Here is a 22,606-nt window from a genome sequence, read left to right as displayed (position 1 = left end):
TTTGTAAAGGACACGTTTAAAGATGTTCAGCCCGAACAAGCTTTTTCAGAGACCCTTTTGAGGCAGCCTCGGATTTGACCACTAACAGTGGGGCTGACCCGTGGCAAAATGCGGTCTCTCTGCAGGCCTCAGTCTCCCCATCTGTCAAACGGGGTTCCTAGACAACTAGAGGTCCCAGAGACATAACGGGAGAAAAACACTCCCTGCATTCTGTGCGCCGCCAGGCAAACGGCCTGAGTCACCACAGCTTGGTTGTATTTTTCCACCTCCCAGACGCCCCTCCCAGCCCGCCCCGGTTTTGGTGGGTCCAACAGGAAGCACCCCTGAAGCACCGGGCTCCGCAAGCTCTGGCCACACCCCTCCGTGCGCGGCGCCTTGGCTCCGCCCACAGTGGGAGCAGCAGATTCGCTAGGTCCGCTCCTCAACATTGCTCCGGCCCTGTATGCTCGGCTGAAAATTTTCATCGGACTCCAAGAGGAGCGCTGGGCCGAAACTGTTCCCTTCTGAGTCGAAAGTGGACTGCCCTCTGAGTTGTCCTAGTAAGAAAGATCCAGAAAAAGTGACAGACGTGCCAACAGGGTGGGCTAACCGGCGTTATTTTCATGACTCCGCCAAGGAGGGCGAAGGGAGGTGACAGCTGAAGCCAGGATCCGTGGCGAATCTGCGGGCCCTTAGCCCATTCGCCGCGAGAGAAAGGGGCAAGGAAGAGGAGCAAAGGAGCGCTCATCCTGTCCACCGATTTGCCCCGCCCGCCTGACGAATCTGCGTCTGTTCAACGCGCCACTCAAACCTCCCCAGCTCTGGCTGGCTTCTTCCCCCTCCGCCCCGCCCCCTTTTCCTCAGGGACTAGTCGCAGCTTTCGTCGCCGCCGATTCGTCAAGGGACGCAGGCCGAAGCAGCTAGATAGTGGTGGTGAAGCCCACTCTCCGGGGAATGCGGCCGATCTCCAGGCTCCCTGGGCCGCAACTCCCGAGCCTTACAGGGTGCCGGCCGAGACGAGGCCGCTACCCTCGGCCCCGTGGGTCTCCCGGCGGCAGCCGTGGCGAAAGTGCAAATGCAGACCCTGTGCCCGCTGGGCCTCGTGCAGGTGGCGGTGGTGTTTGGTGCGCGCGCCGGGGAGGTGGTGGTGGTGGGGGGGCGCCGCCGCCGCCACCGCTGCGGGGCCGGGTCTCGCGCTGCCGCCGCCGCCTCGCGCCGCTAAGGTGCTGCGCGGGGTGGGGGGAGGGGGAGCCGCTCGCCACGAGCGGGTGAGTGGGGCCGCGGCGCGCGTGCGCGGAGTCCGGGGGTGGGGGGGCAGAGCGCGCCGGGGCGGGAGAAGAGGGCAGCGGCGCGCGCTCCCCCCACCCCCCTGCCCGGATTCGGGGCCGAAGCCGGGTCTCGGGCTCGGTCTCGCGGTGTTTCCAACGCCCCGAAGAGGTGCCACCTCTCCGCCAGAGGATCGGGGCGCGGGGACGAGAGCGGGTGTGTGGGAGCGGGAGCCGGGCTTGGCCCGGGCCGCTGGCCGGTGAGGAGGCGGGAGGGGGCGGGGCCTACTAGGGGGCGGGGGAGGGGTCTTGCTCCGAGGCCAAGTGGGGCGCGCGCTAGGGAGAGCGGGAAGGTAAGGGGGCGCGAGATGGCCCTGGGGGCCCGAGGGGAGAGTTGGGAGGTGGGGAGAGAATGGGGTGTTGTGGTGAAACAGTGGGTACCTGAGGGTAAATCTGGGAGAGCCACGAGTGTTGGTGAGGTGTGGAAACAGGGCTAATGAGAACCTGGAGTCTGAGCTAGTCGGTAAGGGGCTGCAAGACAGTCAGGCCTAAGTCCTGAACCCCTTTGCGTATTTTTCTTTACTAACAGTGTAAATGAGCAAAGATGGATCAGGAAGGTGGGGGAGATGGGCAGAAGGCCCCGAGCTTCCAGTGGCGGAACTACAAGCTCATCGTGGATCCTGCCTTGGACCCTGCCTTGCGCAGGCCTTCTCAAAAGGTGTATCGCTATGATGGAGTCCACTTCAGTGTCAACGTGAGTGCTTAGGCCTTTCCTTTCCATGTAGGAAACTCCAGGCCCTGGCTCTCTGTTACCTCTGTCCAGCATCTAGAACTCCTGGAGCCATAGCCTGCCTTCTGAAAAAAATGGGCAGTGCATATATGTCTCCAGATGAGCTTCCTAGAGCTCAGCAATCTAGTTTCATGTTAAGCTGTCTTTTCCTGCTTTCCTTCCTAGGACTCAAAGTATATACCAGTTGAAGATCTCCAAGATCCCCGTTGCCACGTCAGGTCCAAAAACAGAGACTTTTCCCTCCCTGTCCCTAAATTTAAGGTATGTGCCTGCTAGTCTACTGGTGTGGTAGTCCTTGGAGGATGTGGAGGTTCCATCCTGACAGTCTGGTCATAAAGTAGCCTAATGGGAAGGGATTTTCTGATGAAAGGTGCACAACCAGCTCTGACCACCTCTGAGGCTCTGAGACTAAGTTGCTATGGACAAGAGGGATGCGTATCTTCTAGAAAGGTGTAGGTGAGGCTTCCCATGTATATCCTTGGTGGCAGCAATGTTCACTTCTTGAAGGATGAGGTAAAGACAGGCTGAACTGCTATTCTCATTACTAGACGGTGCATGGCATGACAGTGCTCTGTTTAGGTATCCCAGTTCCTCAACGGGGTGTGTGTGTGTGTGTGTGACAAGGACCTTGCTTCCCTGGAGTTCTGTATTTCACCTCTCCTTTGGTGATCTTCTTTCTTCTTAGCTCAAGAGGACTAGAGGACTCCCATTTCCCTGTCTAGTGGGATACTCATCAGGCCTTGAAATGGGCCTAGCAAACTGGTTCTTTAGTTTTCCTCATTAATTCTTTATTCTTCCTTCTTAAATAAATTGTTCTGGGGCTCTCTCACCCCCCCCCTCTTTTTTTTCTAATTTGTATACTTGCCCTGGACAGTCTCTTACATACCCACAGCTTTGACTGTTACCTAAATGTGGGTGACTTCAAAATCTGTTTCCAGCCAAGATCATTCTCTTGAACTCCAGGCTACATGCCTGTTACAGGGACAGTTCCATCTGGAGATCCCACAGGTACCTCAAATTCAAGAGGTTTATAACAAATGATCTTTAACACTTCAGTCCTTCCTTCTGTTTTCCCTCTACTGATGAATGGCCACAGCTTCCACTCAGGTGCATGAGCTAGAAACCAGGAGGCATCCTATGACTCTCCTGTCCTCTATAGGGTGTCCTCGCCAAGAATCTGTCCCCATGCCTTGACATGTGTCCTTTCCATCTTCAACTCTCCTGTTGCTGTTTCCTTAATGCAAATCCTTGTATTTATTTCACTTGGTTTCCTTAACTCCATTCTCACCTCCAGTTCACACTCCACACTACTGTCACTTATTGCTTTGATTTTCCTGTTCTCTTACTTTCCCTTTGTTGCTCAGTCTCCATTTTTGAGCACTGATGTCTATGATTATTGATCTGGCTCCAGTTCAGCGCCTGTCTTAACACCATGCTCCTGTGTTCCACCTATACCAGACACTTTGTAATTTCCAGAAAATGCCAAGTTGTCTTATGGCTCCATGTCCTAGAAATTCTTGTCATCTTGGTAAGCTTCTGTTTATTTGAAAAACTCCATACAAATGGCACCATTTTTATGAATCCTTCCCTGACTCCATTCCAAACAAAGGTTTCCTTCTCTTGGCTCCCAAATGCACTTGTCCGCACCTCTGCTCGCACTTGTCGCGTCACATTGTCATTGTCTGCATCTATCTGTTTTATCCACTCTTCTGAACAGGAGTCACTGTTTCTCCATTTTCATATTCCTAGTGCCCAGGCCTTGGAAGTCACTTAGTAAAATATGAGCAAATGAATTATTTCCCTATGACTTGCTCCTTCCACGTATGTTTTTTCTTCGTTTGCACGTTTCTTTTCTTGGTTCTTGCCATTATTCTGTGTATCCTTTAGCTGTGGCTCTCTTTATGATATTTCTCCCAGGGCCCTCAGTTTCTCAGTCCCATTTCTATTGACCTTGTGGATCTAAAGTTCCCTCTAGGGCAAAAGAACAAGTTTTGAAACTCCAGGCCAACTCCCTTCCTCTCCACAGCTGGATGAGTTCTATATCGGACAGATCCCACTGAAGGAAGTGACCTTCGCGAGACTGAATGACAACGTGCGGGAGACATTCCTGAAGGATATGTGCCGAAAGTATGGTGAGGTGGAAGAGGTGGAGATCCTTCTTCACCCACGTACTCGCAAGCACCTGGGCCTGGCCCGTGTGCTCTTCACCAGCACTCGGGGAGCCAAGGAAACAGTCAAAAACCTCCACCTTACATCTGTTATGGGCAACATCATCCATGCCCAGCTTGACATCAAAGGTAAGGACTCCTTTGCCCCCTGTCTAAAGTTAGTCTCCAGCAGAGGTGGTATACTCAGATACCTTTGGGGGCCAGGCAAATGATCACGTTCACAATTTCTTATCAGAAACTCTTGAGGCCAGATGTCTTTCAGAAATGGGTATTTTTCCAGTTTTGGTAAGGGGTGTGGTATGTATGTGGTCTTTTGCCTGTTATTTCCAGCAGGGTCTGGGGCAGCATCCATGGCCAAGTACTTGACTCTATCTGTAAGAATATGTATAAAGCGTCACACTAGATAGAAGACTAGTAGAAGTAATAAATAGTAAGTAGCCTCAGCTCAGGTCAGGTTTTGAAATCAAATTCCAAAAAAATACCAGGTTTTTGGTTTTTGAACTTTTGGATACAGAATTAAGGATCTGTCTTCATCTGGGGCTTCTGTGATAAGGAGCAATAGGGAGAAGTAGGGACTATGGTGAACTGTATGTAAATTTAGTCCCATCTAAAGAGACAGCTTCTTTAGGCAACAATTTACAATGAGGACTAATGTTGCCAAGTAATCTAATTTTAAAAAAGAAGCCAGAAATACAGATTTTTGTGTGAAATTTCATGGTTTTAAATACTGGTTCCCTCCAGAATTTTTGAAGTCATTGCAAGTAAAATACCACTGTGGGCTGCTTTTAGCCGTCAGGCAGCCATTTTGCGTCTTTTATAGGAAAAAGAGCATGGTGAGAGTTAGCATCAGAAGGCCTGGGTTTGAATTCCGGTTCTGCCACTAAATAGATTTGTGACTTTGTGCAGGTTAGTTTCCTTTATTCCTCTAAAATAGGGACACCAATGATTTTCTTCCTTGTGGTCATCAAGTATAGTAATATAAGTAAAGATGTTTTTGTAATCTGAAGTGTTATACAGTGTGTTTATGGTATAAACGTATACCATATGTTATTAGGGACAGGCTATAAGATCCCAAAGATAGAGATAAGATAGAAGAACTAAATCTCCAAATCTAAGACTCCAAGAAATCGTAGGAAACGCAAAGCCCGACAGAGAAGGAGAAATATCAGATTAGGAAGAAGCTGTGTTGTCTGTCTGACCCTGTTGGTTCCCATTTCTCTTCCTCCAGGACAGCAGCGAATGAAGTACTATGAACTGATTGTCAATGGCTCCTACACCCCCCAGACAGTGCCCACTGGGGGCAAGGCCCTGAGCGAGAAGTTCCAGGGCTGTAGTGCAACCCCTGAGACGGTGAGGAGTTTGGGGCTACCACAGCCCTGGCGGTGTGGGCATGGCACCTGGGTGCCAGGAGCAGGAGCAAGAGCAGCCTTTGGGAGGTTCTCAGCTTTCCTGTTAAGTGCCGGAAGAGTTAGAAAAAGTGTCTGGAAGCTTTCAAAAGACAAGGAAATAGAATTCTTGGTTTGGAGTGGGAGAGTTCTCTAATGGTACTTGATCTGTTTTACTTTCTCTCTGCCTCACTCCCACCCTCCAGACTGAATCCCGCCGCCGATCCTCCTCTGACACAGCGGCCTACCCAGCAGGCAGTGCTGTGGTGGGCACCCCTGGCAATGGCACCCCCTGCTCCCAGGACACAAGCTTCTCTAGCGGCCGACAAGACACCCCGTCTTCCTTTGGCCAGTTCACCCCTCAGTCCTCCCAAGGAACTCCCTACACGTCTCGGGGCAGCACCCCCTACTCTCAGGATTCTGCCTATTCCAGCAGGTACAGAGCAGATGCCATCTGGGGCCCCTAATCATCAAATCCTGGGAGCTGCCACTGGGAAGAAGGAACCCAGGTCTCTCCAAGAGGGAATTGGAAATAATTTGTCCTAATTTCTCTGGATTCAACCAACAAATCCGAGTCCTCAGCCAACTCAGTCAATAACTCAGGAAAACAGTAGCATTGAGATCTTCCTTTCAGGGTGTGTAGAGGGATTTGGGTGTACTGAGAATCAGGACACCAGGGTTTGGTAACATGGAGACAAGTCCAGCTAACTCCCCCACTTCTTCTCCAGCACTACTTCAACCTCCTTCAAACCCCGGCGGTCGGAGAACAGCTACCAAGAATCTTTTTCCCGCCGCCATTTCTCCTCTTCCTCTGCCCCCACAACCACCTCTGCGGCCATCTCAGTCACCACTGCAGCCACCGCTGCATCTTCCTCCTCGTCCTCCTCATCGTCCTCGTCCTCCTCATCGTCCTCTTCTTCCTCGTCTTCTCATTTTCGTGGTTCTGACTCAAACTATCCAGCATATTATGAAAGCTGGACTCGCTACCAGCGCCATGCTTCCTACCCACCCCGCCGAGCAACTCGCGAGGAGCCCTCTGGGGCCCCCTTTGCTGAAAACACAGCTGAGCGCTTCCCACCTTCCTACACCTCCTACTTGCCCCCTGAACCCAGCCGGCCTGCTGACCAGGACTACCGACCTCCTGCCTCGGAGGCTCCGCCCCCAGAGCCTCCAGAACCTGGTGGAGGTGGTGGGGGTGGGGGACCCAGTCCTGAGGGAGAAGAAGCCCGGACCTCCCCCCGCCCAGCCTCACCTGCCCGTTCAGGCTCTCCAGCACCAGAGACTACCAATGAGAGTGTGCCCTTTGCGCAACACAGCAGCCTGGATTCCCGCATTGAAATGTTGCTGAAGGAGCAGCGTTCCAAGTTTTCTTTCCTGGCCTCTGACACGGAGGAGGAGGAAGAGAACAGCAGTGCAGGCCCTGGGGCTAGAGACACAGGGAGTGAGGTGCCTTCTGGGTCAGGACATGGGCCCTGCACGCCCCCTCCAGCCCCCGCTAATTTTGAGGATGTGGCTCCTACGGGGAGCGGGGAACCAGGGGCTCCCAGGGAGTCTCCCAAGACCAACGGACAGAGCCAGGTGAGTTTGGAGTCAGCCAGCATACAGTGCTTGGGATCTGGGAGGCAGGGTTGGGCCCTGGGGTAAAGGGAAGGGAAACTAGACAAGGATCCAGGGATTTGGTGAAAAGCCCAGGAACAGGTAGAAGCTCTCTGTGACCCTCCTCTTCACCCCTCAGGCTTCTCCATGCTCTTCTGGAGAGGACATGGAGATCTCCGACGACGACAGGGGTGGCTCGCCCCCTCCAGCCCCAACACCCCCCCAGCAGCCTCCACCCCCACCACCTCCTCCCCCTCCTCCCCCTCCCTATCTGGCTTCCCTTCCCCTTGGTTATCCTCCCCACCAACCTGCCTACCTCCTCCCACCTCGACCCGATGGGCCCCTACCCCCTGAATACCCACCACCTCCTCCACCCCCACCCCACATCTATGATTTTGTGAACTCCCTGGAGCTGATGGATCGACTCGGGGCTCAGTGGGGAGGGATGCCCATGTCCTTCCAGATGCAGACCCAGATGTTGACCCGGCTCCACCAGCTGCGGCAGGGCAAGGCATTGACTGCTGCTTCAGCTGGTCCCCCAGGTGGGGCCTTTGGGGAGGCCTTCCTCCCGTTCCCACCCCCGCAAGAGGCAGCCTATGGCTTGCCCTATGCTTTGTACGCACAAGGGCAAGAAGGCCGAGGGGCATACTCCCGGGAGACCTACCACCTACCTTTGCCCATGGCAGCCGAGCCCTTGCCCTCCTCCTCAACCTCAGGAGAAGAGGCCCGGCTGCCTCCCAGGGAGGAAGCAGAGCTGGCAGAGGGCAAGACTCTGCCATCAGCAGGCACTGTGGGCCGCGTGCTGGCTACCCTAGTTCAAGAGATGAAGAGCATCATGCAGCGAGACCTTAATCGCAAGATGGTGGAGAATGTCGCCTTTGGAGCCTTTGACCAGTGGTGGGAAAGCAAGGAAGAAAAGGCCAAGGTAAGGACCACTACCTGGGCCTGGGGAAACCTGGGAGGTTCCATTAGCAGAAATAGACCTCTGGCAGTCCATCTCAAGGCAGGTGAAGAGTGAGACCATGGGTACTTGGGGACGGAGGAGGGGGAGCACAGAGAAGTAGGGGACTCTAAGGCCTTTGAGTCAAAAGAGCTTTGCCCTACATCCTTTGCTTCCTTGCTGCGGGCAAGGCCTTTTACATCTCTGGGTTGCAGTCTTCTCCATTGAAATGCTTCTCCATTTATAAAGTGGGAATAATAGTGGCTGCTTCACAAAGTTGATGGACTAAATGAACAGACTTGAGAAATACAGAGTGTGGTGTAGTTATGTGGCGAATGGAGGAGTGAGTAGATGTAGTTCTGTATTCATGGGACCTGGGTGGAGCTCTCAGGCAGGAGGAAGCACCTGAGTTCTGGGCTCAGTCTTCTGCTGCCTACAGCCATTCCAGAATGCTGCCAAACAACAAGCCAAGGAAGAGGATAAAGAGAAAACAAAGCTCAAGGAGCCAGGCCTGCTGTCCCTCGTTGACTGGGCCAAGAGTGGAGGTACCACAGGCATCGAGGCCTTTGCTTTTGGGTCAGGACTGCGAGGAGCCTTGCGGCTCCCTTCTTTCAAGGTACCCTGAACTGTGCCCTTCTGAGTAAGGTGGGGAGAAGGGGGTGGGGTTAGGGTAATTGGTTTCCAAACAGGACTTTTCCGCATCTCTCCAGGTAAAGCGGAAAGAGCCATCTGAAATTTCAGAGGCCAGTGAAGAAAAGAGGCCCCGGCCTTCAACACCAGCTGAGGAAGATGAAGATGGTGAGTTGGGAGGCTAGGCAGAAAGAGAAGGGGACCGGGTCCCTTTCTACTTATATTGATAGGAAAGCAAGGGATAGGGACAGGGGTCCTGGTGTCTTGAGAACAAGGAGCCAAGTGGAGAGTTTGGTATAGGGTAAAATGAAACAGTTCAGATAGGCATGAGAAGCACCAGATAGGGTTAGCGCTGGATTTTAGTTGTGTTTCTGGTAAGAGTAATTCTCTGCATCTCAGTTTTTCGGGGATAATGACGTCAACTTAGAGAGTCACAGAATTTCAAGGTAAAAAGGATCATCTGCCCAAATTTACCATCTGATACTTCAACTCTTCTATAAACTTCCTACTGTTTTGTCCAGGTCTGAATTATTGTTTGACATCTTGCATGGCTGGACAGTGCTTCCTTTTTGAGTCAGATCTGTTTCCCTACATCCCCATGGACCTTAGTACTGTTTTCATGGTTCCAGCATAATAACTCATCTCCCTCTTCCATCTGACCCAGAAAAGGGTGAAAGAGAAAAGGGCAGGATATGGTTAAAGCCATATAAAAAGTTAGGCAGCTATGAGGGTTTTGTGTTTTCTGCTCAGCTTCACCTTCTTGTGAGCAAAGTTAGGTCCATCTTGTAGGATTGTTGGGAAGATTAGCAGTAATGTATGTCAAGCTCCTTGCACAAGGTAGGAAAATAGTAACTGTCACTGTTGATGGTAAGTTGCCCTAACCACTACTCATTCACTTGGGCCTAGACCCTGAGCAAGAGAAAGAGGCTGCAGAGCCAGGACGTCCAGGGACCAAGCCCCCAAAGCGAGACGAAGAGCGAGGCAAGGCCCAGGGCAAGCACCGCAAGGCCTTTGCACTGGACAGCGAAGGGGAGGAGGCATCCCAAGAGTCTTCCTCAGAGAAGGTGAGGAGCCAAGGCACTCCATGTTTGCCCAAAACCTACTTCCTGAGTCTCCATCCCCACAGCCAGCTTCTCTCCAGGCTGGACATCAGACAGCTGCTCCTCTTGGAGGACCAGTGCCCTTTTCCTGTTAGTCCTTATTTGACCCTTTCCTTAAGGATGAGGAGGAGGATGAGGAAGACGAAGATGATGAAGAGCGAGAGGAAGCCATAAATACCACGAAGAAGGAGACAGAGGCATCAGATGGTAAGCACAGGCAGTTGCATAGAATTCTGGTATGGAGAGAAAGGGATTCAGCCACATAGTTAGCCCTTTCCTGAGCCCCCATAACCTTCCTGTTGGATTTATTGGCAATCTTTGCCCTCCCCAAGAGCAACTATCTTTTAGACACACATCTTTGGAACCTTTGACCCATTGTAAACAATAATCCCAATACCCAAAATGCTGCCTCCTGCTTACCCCTTCTACTGAAACGTGGCTTTCCCCTGAGGGCAACCCAGCAGAGGCTGTTGATTTTCCCAGGCCCTAGAGACAGCAGCTCTGCATGCTCCTGCCACCTGTTGAAATGCTACCAGACCATACTTTTGCGCCTTGGGCACTACTCTTCCTTTAGGGCCCAGGCCCTAAAGTTGTTCCTCCCTCCTCCTCTCCCATGGCTACCATCATCATTCTGTCCTTCTGTTGACCAGATGTGTTCTTCCACATTCTTTGAGGCGTTGGGCACCTAGGTCAGCCTTCCTTTTCTTTCATTTCTTCACAAGTATGTATTGAGCTTTTGCTCCCTACCAGGCACTATTCTAGGTATTAGAACCACATCAGTGACCAAGACAGATGGTCCTGCCTTTGTGGAGCTTGTGATCAATTGGATGGGTTAGGGACATGATAAACAAGTGGACAAACAATATTGCTTCAGTGTGAGGTACATGATTTGAAGAAAGTAAAATAGGTTTGTGGTATAGAGAGTGATGGAGCAGGGGGATTGAGGAAAGGTTTATCACTTTTTTTGGTAAGACAGTCAAAGAAGGCTTCTGAAAGGTGCCATTTCAGCAGAAGCCAGAAGGGTGAGAGTGGTGGCCTGAGAGCCTCTCATTTCAGTGAAGGAGGCCAAAGTCATGAGAGAATGAGGAGGTACAGAATGGAGTGGGGGCTTGAGACCCCTACACATCCACTCAGTACCAATTCCCATCAGTTTTATTTCTTGAGTATTTCTTAAATTTGTCACCTCCATTGTTCCTACCTATCTTAGTTTGAACTTTCTTCATTCCTCACTTAGATTCTTCACCCGTCTTGAATGATCTCCCCATTTCTGTTTCCATCCTTTCCCCTCTATTTCAACCCGTTCTCTAACCTGTTGGCAGAATTATTTCTTAGAATGCACATCTGACCCTTTTACTTCCCTCCTTAGAATGTTTTCCTGGCTCCTTGATGTCCACAAGACAAATCATGGACTCCTTAGCCTGGTGCTTAAGGCCATTTATAGACACCTGCTTGTCTGTTTCGCTCCATTTCTCCATCCTCCAGTCCCCTCCCTGGTATGCAACATCTTCTATTCTAATTGACCAAATTATGCTCCTCAAAGACTGTAGATTTCCTTGATGAAACAAGTTTGGAAAATGTTGAGTTCAAGTGAAACAAGGTTTTATCGCTGGACTTCTTAACACTCTTTGTGTGGCCAGTCTCCAGATAACATTTAGTGTGTAATATTTTATAAGCTTATTTCATACTAGAATCCTTTTGCACAGAATCCATCATCCAGGCAATGTTTGTAAGACCCACTTTAGGAAAAGCTATTGTGGTTAGAGCAGGCGGCTTGGCTGTCTCCAAATGCACCACATACCATCTTTTCTTTTCTCACCTGTTTACCTTTGACATCCCTGCTTAGCCCCCATATCTGCATGGTGACTCCCTCTTGCCCTTGCTTTCAACCTCTCTTTCTGGAGGGATTTATTCCCTGAGTTGACCCTCTAGGCAGAATCCAGGGCTTCTCTTTCCATGCTCCTCTATCCTTTGATACTGATGTTTATCAGATTGTGAACAATTGTTTGCTCATCCAGCTCCTTGAGGGTAGGACTTCTCTCTCATTCCTATTGGGTTCCCCAGCACCCCACACAGAGCCTAACATCCAGAGTGGTGAGTCAGTGAATGAACTCACGGCTCAACCAAGTGAAGGTTCATTCCACTTAGCCTGATCACCCCTTCTGAATTTCCAGGCGAGGACGAGGAAAGCGATTCATCTTCCAAATGTTCTCTCTACGCTGACTCAGATGGTGAAAGTGATAGTACATCAGGCTCTGGGAGCAGCAGCTCTTCAAGCTCCTCATCTTCCTCTTCCTCCTCCTCTTCGGCTTCCTCGTCTTCTTCCTCCTCCTCATCTGAGGCCTCTGAAGAAGAAGAGGAAGAAGAGCCGCCAGCGACCATCCCCTCAGCCTCACCACCTCCCAGAGAAACCCCAGTGCCCCTGCCAGCACCTGTGGAAGTGCCTGAACCCGAGAAAGTTGCAGGCTCCCCAGTTACCCCTCTCCCTGAAGAGGAGAAGACTCCAGCAAAGCCTGTAGGTAGGTGGTACAGGGTTGTTGATTGGATCCTTGTGTATTTGTGTATCTGAGAGAACAGTGGAACCAGCATTTATTAGCAGTGTACCAGTGTGACTCTGTGGATGACTGAGGTGGATGAAAGTCAGTATCTCCTGTCACTTCCCCCTTGGAGATGTTATGACCTAACACAGTTAAACTGTGCTGCTAACAGTGATTTACAAAGCCAGACAAGGGGTTTTGGCCACTTAATAAAAAGGGTGCTCTTCTCCCAATTAAGTAAAGGGGGGAAATTCCCAAGTTAACAGATTCCTCCTACTAAATTTTTAAACCCATTCCTTAATGTGTAGTGTGGGTTTGCAGGTGATTCAATGGACAGATAAGAAACAGACATCAACAATGTTAATGCAGAATTTAGATCCCTCTTTGCTTTCTTTCGTGGGTCTGTGTATTTGTCTCTTATTTTATATGACTTAAATGTAGTTGATCTTCCTGCCAGATGATCTATTGGTTGAGGCCGCAGATATTTACCAGGCACATACTATAGCCAAGCACTTAGGAACAGGGATAAAATGGTGTGTCCAGTGGGTGCTTTCATGGAGCTTGCAGTCTAGGAGATACACTTTAGTCAAATAGTAATCTGTGATTACAGTCTGTGATAACTCAGCCACATGAAGGAAGAATACAGGGTACTTTGAAAGTGAGTTCATCTGTGGGGATGGGAAAGTCTTTTTGCTACAGCCTCATTGGGCTGCAATCCAGGCAAAGCAGGCAAGTGCAAGGAGTGATTAGCAGGTGCAAAGGCCCAGAGCATGTTGGAAGACTTGAAAGAAAGGCCTGCCTTCTGCAGGGTTAGAAGTGAGGGCAGCATGGGATGGCTGAAGCTGGGCAGGGACTAGACCATGCAAAATGGGCAGGGACTAAACCATGCAAAATGAGGAGGCCATGTTAGGAATTTGGTCTTTATCTTGAGGGCAGTAGAATGACATCAGAGGAATTACATGGTCAGATTTGTGTTTTGGAAAGATGCAGTGCAGAGAAAGCTTGGAGAGGGGCCAGAGTAGATGCAGGGAGTCTGTTAAGGAGGCTATTGCAGTAAATAGTCCAGGCGAACAACGGTGGTAGCTTGGACTGAAGTGTTTCTATGAGGGAATCAATTATCTGAGTTTTCAGATTTTGCTTCAAAGACCCACACGGATTCCCAGGGACCTCCCACTTGGAAATTATTGAGAACTGTGGTCCAGGCTAGGCAATGACCAGATGGAGACCTCCCAGCACAGGTGTACTCTGTTCTAGCTCAGACCCCAGAAGAAGAGGGGTCCAGGCTCTCATTTCCCTGCTTCTCCTGCTTCATCTACAGGGCGATGGGTGCATCAGAGGGCAGCAGCCTTAATATTCTCATTCTCAGTGGGGCAGGAAGACAGCAGGGAGGTGCGTGGTCAGGTTTCCATTTCAGGAAGATTGTCCTGGCAGTACAGCAGAGGAGGAATGGGTAAAGGTGAGACAGGCAGTAGGATGACTGATAGAAGGCCTAAAGGGAAACTGGTGAGACACGGGCAAAAATGAAAGCACTGGTTGGTACAGCAGGGTGCTGGGAGTGTAAGTGGGTGTGAAGATTTCAGAGAAATTGAGTAGATAGAACGACTTAGTTGAACTATTTCTCAGGAAAGGAAACTCAAGATCTAGAACCAGAATCAGGAAGAGAGGTAAGGAATTCAGTTGGGGTTAAGTTTGAGGAGCCTCCGGCACCTCTGGGTAGAAACATTCAACAGGTGGTTGGATCAACAGAACTGAAGCTCTGGAAAAAGAAAAGTAGGTTGGAAATGAGGTCACTCTTTGGGAGTCGTGAGGGTGTGGGGGTGGGTGCTTTCCTCTGGAGGGTGTGTGGGTGAGAGAAGGTGAGTGGGGAACTGGAGAAGGCTGAGCAGGGATGGTCAGAGGGGTGGGAGGGAAACTGAGAGTAGCGTTTGGACACCAGGGGAAGCTAGAGGTTTTTGAAAGAGGGAGTGGTCTGTATCGTCAGGCTGCAGAGAAACTGTAAGATAGGAAAGTGTCTGTTGCATTGGCAGTTAGGAGGGACAGCTAACCTTATCGATTTCAGTTCAGTGATTCGGACTAAAGTTAATTATGGGATGTTAAGGAGTGAGAGAAGGTGACAGAATAGAGATAACTATTCTTCAGGAAGGGTGGGTGACTCTTGTGAAAGAAAAGAGAGTTAAGGAACAGCAGTGCCATCAGCCAGCAATTACTGAGCACTTCCTGTGTGCCAGGCTCTAGGCCAAGCATGCTACAAATTCTTTGCTTTGTTTAGTTCTCACAACATCCTTATTATCACTCCCATTTTATAGGAGAAGAATTCAAGCCTTAGTGAGGAACAAGTTCAAGGTTATACACAGCTAGGAAGTAGAGAGCTGGGATTGGAGAGACAGCTCTTGGCCGTCTCCCAGGCCTGAGAAGTAACAAGGAGAGAATGCAGGGTTGATGGAAGGTTTAGCTTTTCAAAGTAGGTGACACTTGAATATGCTTATACATGGAAGGGAGGAGGGGATTGCTAGATGGACCAGGAGAGAGGATAATACTCTTGGGGATGACATGCCTGGGAGGCGGGAGGGGAGGAAGAATGAAGGGGCCCTGGATCAGAGGCAAAGATGCTGGCACATGGGAGGCAGGGAGATATGGTATTTCATGCCTGACGGCCTCTTGTCCTCTGTGCAGTATGAAGGATGTTTCCTGAGAATGAAGGGGATGGGTAGAATAGGGGCTCTGGAGAGTGAGGGGGAGATTGGTAATGGCCCCCTTGAGTGATGAGGCTGAAGTCCACTAGGATCACTGCTAGCGCAGAAGCCTGCTAAGGCTGGAGTCAGGGGTGAAGGAGGAGAGCAGGCAGGTGGCCTGCTAGATTCAAGGTTAGAGGGCTCAGAAAGAGGTGGTGGAAGGATGAGGGCTTGAGGATGTGTCAGATGCTATGAAGGCAAATTTCAAGATGAGGGTCCCTGGGGTCTGGGCATGTTAAAGCAAGAAATTTGTTGAGGAGGCAGGTGATGGGCTGGAGGGAGATAGAGAGGTGAGGTATGGAAAAGGTACAGTGGGGCGAACTGAAAGGGTAATGGTTGTCAGAAGAAGGGGTGGGGGGGAATCCAGAGTGGAGCCCTTTTTGTGGAAGATGAGGTACAGGTGGGTGACTGGAAGAGGTTGCTAAGAGTGAAGGAAAGAGATCACTGGAGACATGAGAACTGAGGTGAACACGTAGGGTGCAGAGGTCCCCTTGGTGAATAGCATGACGAGCAGAGAAGAGGAAGAGTCAGCCAGGTCCCTTGGTTTTTAGGAAATGATGGGGCCTGAGGGCAATCCGAGTTTCAAAGGACAAGTCTTCAAAGGGGACAGGAACCCTGGAGGGTAAGACAGGCTCCGGGGAGGGTAAAGTGGCTCATGGCAAGTGGGATCCTTAGTGGAGGCGGATTTATAGTGAAAGGATCCAGTTTTACTCAGTTGGAATAGGAAGTGGGATTTGTTTCCAGGGTATGGCCTGTCTGGTACAACCCACAGATGGGGGACCTGAATGCCCTTAGCCCTCACCTTTCATCCATCTTCCTGCTCATTCTTTCCTCCTGCAAATGCACTGCTTTAGCTTCTCCATTCCACCAGATAATGTCTGCCCCTCCTACCCCTGGACTGGCCTGAGGGCAGATCCGTTTCCTCTCTCAGCTCCTTATTCTCAGGAAAGAGAGAATAGTCGGGCTGGCTTGGGTTAGGAGGTCCAGGTAGTGGTGGCTCTGGGAAGGGAGGCCAGTCAGGCAGTGGAAACCATAGCTTCTTGGGGTATTGGGAGAGCAGTTCCTGCAGAAAGGTGAGTTATGTTGACTGATCAAGTTCCCCAAAAGGTGTCTGAATAAAAGCGATAAACAGGTGTCCTTCTGGACAGAGAGAAGAGGGAAATCTGTGTGAAGAAGTTGAGCTGAGAAATTATTCTGCTTTGGAGCCAGTGTTCCAGAGGTCACAGTGGGCTGGGTTGGAAGGTTGGGGTTGGGGGTGTTGCCCCAACACAAGGTGGAGATGACTCTGGAGCTGCAGAGCCTGGGGCCTCACCTGCTGCATGGTGTGGCAGGACCCCCAGAGGGTACAGGGTCAGCAAACCAGTGGCTGGGCTCAGGGGGCCAGGTTGGGGAGCGTTTGTTCAGGTGGTGGACACATGTTGACTGCTGCCTGCTTGCCTTAGTTCTGGCTGCCTTGAGGCTCCGAGAGTGGTCGCACTGGATGCAAAACCACCGAGTCCTACTGCGAGACTCCCAGAGCAGCACAGTCTAGTACAGGGTCGGTAGCACCGATCAGCCTGGCTGCTCAGGCACAGATCTCACTCTGTCATTTGCTATGTAATCTAGGGCCTAACTGCTCATTTCTTCTGTGAGATGAGTTACTAATGGGATCTAGTGGATAGAGTTGTGAGAAGTGAATGAGTTAATCCTGTAAAAGGCTTGAATTGTTGCTTGGCACAAAATGTTAGCTATTAGTCAGGTGTGGCCAACCTAAAGGCCAGCACTAGAGACCCTCCGCCATCCCAGTCTCCTACCTGTGAGAGGAAGGTGTTAGCAGTGTCCAAGGAAGTCGGGGAATGCCTCTTGCCCAAGTGCTCTGGGTGAGAGGTGTCTCAAACCGAGGAAACAGGGGAAGCATCGGGTCGGGGTCCATTTGGTGGTAAAGCGTAGGATGAGAGGGCAAGACTGTGGACCGACCAGCTTGGGTCATCTGGTGGTCAGGTCTGCAGGGGACAGGGTCTATCTCAGGGAAAAGAGCAGTCCATGTCCTGAGTGGTGATCAGACCCCCACATGTGCCGCAGACTTGGGACCCCCAGCACACGGAGGATGTGCTTCCATGCCCCCGAGGGCTTTAACTATGCTGCCTGTGAAAACAGTCAAAAATGTAATTTTTAAGACTGTTTATCCCCACCCCACACTGTTCTCTGGAGCTCAGTTTAAACCTCACTCCCCAACCTTTTCTCTGCTGGGGCAGATCTTCAGGCCTATGTGGAGAGGAATGGCAAATTTTATAGTGTGTTTTAATACAAAGACTCAGCTTCTTACATTGTATCTTTTTTTCTCCTCACTAAATTGAGAATATTGCCCATAGTTGAGTAATGGATGTTTTAGTTCAGATCCGCCTTATTGTGCTCTTGTTACAAAATGCATCTGTCTTGATCTTTGGGCCTCATTTTTAGATGTAGTTCTCTCACTGCCATTCACAGCAGAAAGGCTCAAATGGAATATCTGTTTCCTTGACACCTTTGCCCATCCCTCTTCACAGTTCTGGTTGTCCATTTGTTTTGGGTAATCCCTTCCTTCTTAGACTGGAAGCTGCGTAAGGGCTGTGACAGTGTTTGTCCACCCACCATAGTATCCCTAGACTTGGTGCATGGTTGGTTGGGGTTTAGTGCTATTTGTTGACAGTGAGTGAGCAGGTACAAAGTTATGTCCTGTCAAGGAAACCCACAGGGCTGAGAGGAAGGCAGTTTTCCCCAAGCAAGAAGAAGGGTCTGTGTGTCTGTCTGAATTTCTTGGGTGGAAGCTAAGATGATGAAGTGCTACCTGTGAGAAGCAGCTGGTATGCAGATGACCCAGAGAGGGAACCCCAGCTGAGCCCCCGGCCCCCTGCCTGTAGTGGACCTCAGTCTGATAATGCTAGGCCGACACTCTGACCCTGCTTCCTTCCCCAGATTCCACTGAGGAACCACCTCCCAGTGTGCCCCAGCTTCCCCCAGAGCCACCAGCTGCGCTCCCAGCCCCTGCCCCATGTCCCAACGAGCGCCCCTCCTCTCCTATACCCCTCCTGCCCCCACCCAAGAAACGCCGGAAAACTGTCTCCTTCTCTGCTGTGGAGGAGGCACCAGCCCCAGAACCACCCCCAGCTGCCCCCCCACGGGTCAAGTCTCCTGGCCCAGCCTCTCGCAAAGCCCCCCGTGGCGTGGAGCGGACCATTCGCAATCTGCCCCTGGACCATGCGTCTCTGGTCAAGAGCTGGCCTGAGGAGGTGTCTCGAGGAGGTCGGAGCCGAGCTGGAGGCCGAGGCCGCTCCACTGAGGAAGAAGAGGCTGAGCCAGGGACAGAGGTGGACCTAGCAGTGCTGGCTGACCTGGCCTTGACCCCAGCCCGACGTGGGCCGGCTACTCTGCCACCTGGCGATGACTCGGAGGCCACAGAGACATCAGACGAGGCAGAGCGCCTAGGGCCGCCTCTCAGCCACATCCTGCTAGAGCACAACTATGCTCTGGCTGTGAAGCCCACACCCTCTGTGCCTGCCCCTCGGCCACCGGAGCCCGTCCCCGCTCCTGCAGCCCTCTTCAGCTCCCCGGCTGACGAGGTCCTAGAGGCCCCTGAGGTGGTCGTAGCTGAGGCAGAGGAGCCAAAACAGCAGCCACAGCAGCAGGAGGAGGGTGATGAGGAAGACGAGGAAGAAGAGGAGGAGTCTGAGTCATCCGAGAGCAGCAGCAGCAGCAGCAGTGATGGGGAAGGGGCTCTCCGGCGGCGCAGCCTCCGTTCTCACACCCGGCGCCGGAGGCCACCCCCGCCCCCACCTCCACCCCCGCCCCCCTCCTTCGATCCCCGCAGTGAGTTTGAGCAAATGACCATCCTATATGACATTTGGAACTCGGGCCTGGACTTGGAGGACATGGGCTACCTGAGGCTCACCTATGAGCGGCTGCTGCAGCAGACCAGTGGGGCTGATTGGCTCAACGATACCCACTGGGTCCATCACACCAATATCCTGAGCATGGAGGCTGTGTCCTCTTCCCAACATCCCCCACACCTGCATCTCTCCCTCCCTATCCTTTCATTTCTCTTCACTACCATCAGCCTGGGTGTCTCTCTCTGCCTTTTCGTCTCCCTTATCCAGACTCTGCTTGGGGCCACCAGCCAAGGTCAGATGCCCTTTCCTTGCACTGGGGCTGGGGTGTATGGTGGGGACTGGGGTTCCAGGGGTCTGGCCAGTGAGGAACCCATCCTCTTCCTTAACCCCTTGCACTTACCAATCTGAGCACTCCAAAACGTAAGCGGCGACCCCAGGATGGGCCCCGGGAGCACCAGACAGGCTCAGCCCGCAGCGAAGGCTACTACCCCATCAGCAAGAAGGAAAAGGACAAGTACCTGGATGTGTGCCCCGTCTCGGCCCGGCAGCTGGAGGGTGTGGACACGCAGGTCAGGCCCTGGCCCAGTCCCTGGCCCACTGGCACCCTCTTCCCATTGTTTCTGGCACTCATCCCCTCCCTTCCTCCTCACAGGGCACTAATCGAGTGCTTTCAGAGCGCCGGTCTGAGCAGCGGCGTCTGCTGAGTGCTATTGGCACCTCGGCCATCATGGATAGTGATCTGCTGAAGCTGAACCAACTCAAGGTAAGATGCAGGAGCCTTGGAAGAGAGGAGGCTCCATGACAAGGTGGAACCAAGGGGAATGGCCCAGGGCAGGAGTGTGTGGTTCCGACCTGGGGGTGGGTATGGAAGGGGAGGCCAGTGGCCAGATCAGCCTCCCATGGGGAGGGCTACAGGAAAGGCAAGGAGCTGAGCTAGGTTGTGGGAGGCAGCCAGCAGCAGTCTGCTCTTTTCCCCCCAGTTCCGGAAGAAGAAGCTTCGGTTTGGCCGGAGCCGGATCCACGAATGGGGTCTGTTTGCCATGGAGCCTATTGCAGCTGATGAGATGGTCATCGAATACGTGGGTCAGAACATCCGCCAGGTGAGGCCTCAACTGACCCACTTCCAGGACTCAGCCAGTCCTGGAAAAAAGAGTTTTTTTCTCTTCCTATATTTAGCAATTACTAATAGGGACTAGTGAACAGACCCTGTTAGTAATACAGCAGGGAACAAGACTGACATCGTCTTGGTATTTAAGGAGCTGACAGTCTAATGGGGAGTATTGACAATAAATGGTGTGGTTTCTTGTTAAAGTTTGAGGAAGGATCTCCTAGAGGCAGTGATGTTTCAACCAAGAGCTGAAAGATAATTGGGGATCCCTAGCTCAGAGGAAGAAAAGTGTTCTGTAGGTGGCAGAGTCAGCGTGTATGAAGGCCTGAGGTAGGACAGTCTGAGTGCGAGCAGGTTAGCATAGCTGGTTGGTAAAATGTGGGGCTGTTGGCAGCATCTTGAGGACATGCAGGGCTCAACTTCTGCAGACCTGGGGCCACATTAATAAATTTGAACCTCTGACCAAGAGAAGAACAGTTGCTGGGTGGGGTTCTACAGGAGAGGACTTAGCTAGGAGGTTAGTATGCTTCCTCTGGCCATGGCAGAGAGAAAACTAGAGACTGAACCTAGTGTGGAGACACAGGCCAAAGGTAGGAGTAGCCATGCTGAGATAGTGGCAGCAGAGGTGACGGTAAGGAGTCTGTGGGTCCAACGGGGTTGGCAGGAACAGGCAGTGAGTTGGCTGTGGCTTAGAGCAATGGCAAGGCAGGAGCAGAGGCCATTTCTTGGGGCATTGGCCTCAGCATCAGGGCACTAGTGAGGTGGGGACCAGATGAGTTCCAATCTGGACATGGATCTTGAGATACTGAGGACATATCCCTGGAAGAACACCCAGCAGCTCAGTTCCATGGAGGTAGATGTTGGCTGGAGATGAAAATTTGTGAGGAGTTCCCACACTTAGCTCATGAAGCCCTGGAAGGGAATGAGATCATCCAGAGACAAAACAGAGGGCCATCATCCCATTTTCTGGCAAATCATTTGCCCCCTCTCCCACAAGGGTGTGGACCCTAACATGAATGGCTGGCTATCTGCCTCCCAAATGCAGCTAAGGGTTCCTCTTTATGTGTGTATCCTGGAAGAAGAATCACCTAGTCCCTCAGCAGTCAGGAGCTCTTCTGGGGTCCTGTCCTAGGTGACTTGGTCAGAATGGCAACCCAAAGTTCAGGGTGGGTGGCCACAGAGGGAGGGCTGTTGAAAGCTGGGACAGGGAGAGTCAGTGCCTTAAGTTAGAGGGAGCCAGAGGAAGAACTGCAGGACAAGGATGGGTTGGCATCAGCCCTGGGTGGTAGGTGGTCCGTGTAGACTCCCATCACAAAGACTGGTGGGACTGGGCTAGCAGGAAGCTGCAGGACAGGTCCTGGACTTTTGCATGCCCTCCTCCAGATGGTGGCTGATATGCGGGAGAAGCGCTATGTGCAAGAGGGCATTGGCAGCAGCTACCTGTTCCGAGTGGACCACGATACCATCATCGACGCCACCAAGTGCGGTAACTTGGCCAGGTTCATCAACCACTGCTGCACGGTGCGCTGGGGGCTGGCTGGGGTGGGAGTGTCGTGGTCCTGGGGGGCTGGGCACAGCTCACACTGCCCTCCCCTCCTGCAGCCCAATTGTTACGCCAAGGTGATCACCATCGAGTCCCAGAAGAAGATTGTGATTTACTCCAAACAGCCCATCGGCGTAGATGAGGAGATCACTTATGACTACAAATTCCCACTGGAGGACAACAAAATCCCCTGTCTGTGCGGCACCGAGAGCTGCCGAGGCTCCCTCAACTGAGGTGGGGCAGGACTGGTGCCCCTACCCCTATTTATTCCCCCTTGGTGCCCTGAGCTCCCAGTATCCCTCCCCACCCTTAGTGGGTTCAACAGGGCCTAACTGCCCCCAGCTCTAAGCTTGGAGTTAGAGGGCCCTGACCCCAGCGAGGGAGCCTCAGTTCCTAGAGGCAGCTACTGCCTCCCCTGTCGCCCCTGCCCACCTATCCCCTCCCTTGATTTTTTTTCTTTGCGGAGAAGAAGCTGTAAATGTTTTGTAGCTGCCAGCAGCTGTTTCCTGTGGAAACCTGGGGTGCCGGCGTGTACAGATCCTGTTCTTTGGGGGCTGCTTAGCCCCCTTGCTTTGTGTTAATGGGGATTTCCTCTTCGTGCCCCGCGTGCACCCCTCCCCAGTTTGGGGGTCTCTAGGGGCAGTGGCCATGTTCTCCCCCTGGGGGGGGGCCCTGCGCCCCCAGGTCCTGGGGACTCCGTGCCTGGAACCCTGCCTCAACATCTGTTCCTGCCAGACCCTGCGGGGGCCCCCTCCCACCCTGTGTCTGGAGGCCCCAGGTTCATCCAGGCCAGGAGGTGGGGGGTCGGCCCTTCTTGTTGGGCTGGATTGTACATATGTTAATAGTGCAAACCCAACGCCACATTTTTATAATTGTGATTAAACTTTATTGTACAAAAGTGCTATGGCAGTATCTTTGGGAAGTGTGGGGTGGGACAGGGATTGAGGACATAAGAGGGTGGGCAAGTTGAAGAGAGAATGGGTGGCCTGAA

The 22,606-nt window shown here is 52.1% G+C and overlaps 1 protein-coding gene across 4 annotated transcripts; it reads left to right on the top strand.

The window, feature by feature from the left end:
- The first annotated feature begins 371 nt into the window (after window positions 1–371).
- SETD1A (SET domain containing 1A, histone lysine methyltransferase) lies at window positions 372–22,531 on the top strand. 4 transcript variants are annotated; one of them, XM_077141181.1, is made up of 19 exons: window positions 372–1,048; window positions 1,834–1,998; window positions 2,200–2,295; window positions 4,061–4,331; window positions 5,431–5,552; window positions 5,794–6,023; window positions 6,316–7,165; window positions 7,323–8,108; window positions 8,563–8,739; window positions 8,834–8,921; window positions 9,660–9,817; window positions 9,973–10,060; window positions 12,025–12,369; window positions 18,054–19,097; window positions 19,361–19,533; window positions 19,617–19,727; window positions 19,945–20,064; window positions 21,456–21,593; window positions 21,675–22,531. In XM_077141181.1, the coding sequence occupies exons 2-19, from the start codon at window positions 1,849–1,851 to the stop codon at window positions 21,846–21,848; spliced, it is 5,121 nt and encodes a 1,706-aa protein (XP_076997296.1). In that variant the 5' UTR covers window positions 372–1,048; window positions 1,834–1,848; the 3' UTR covers window positions 21,849–22,531. The 4 variants fall into 4 exon arrangements, with proteins under 4 accessions (XP_076997296.1, XP_076997294.1, XP_076997295.1 ...); XM_077141179.1 differs by having other exon boundaries at window positions 372–1,087; XM_077141180.1 differs by lacking the exon at window positions 372–1,048 and adding an exon at window positions 1,167–1,247.
- The last annotated feature ends 75 nt before the right edge of the window (window positions 22,532–22,606 follow it).

This window comes from Tamandua tetradactyla, chromosome 23 (genome assembly GCF_023851605.1).
Source record: "Tamandua tetradactyla isolate mTamTet1 chromosome 23, mTamTet1.pri, whole genome shotgun sequence".
Taxonomy (NCBI): domain Eukaryota; kingdom Metazoa; phylum Chordata; class Mammalia; order Pilosa; family Myrmecophagidae; genus Tamandua; species Tamandua tetradactyla.
Note: the sequence above shows the minus strand (reverse complement) of the source record. Positions and strands in the feature narration are given on the sequence as shown.

Excerpts from the sequence above, each read along its gene's own strand:
- SETD1A (XM_077141181.1), top strand. The coding sequence starts at position 1,849 with ATGGATCAGGAAGGTGGGGGAGATGGGCAGAAGGCCCCGAGCTTCCAG. Across the intron at positions 2,296-4,060 it reads TCCCTGTCCCTAAATTTAAG|CTGGATGAGTTCTATATCGG; the intron begins GTATGTGCCTGC and ends TCCTCTCCACAG. Across the intron at positions 21,594-21,674 it reads TCATCAACCACTGCTGCACG|CCCAATTGTTACGCCAAGGT; the intron begins GTGCGCTGGGGG and ends CCCCTCCTGCAG.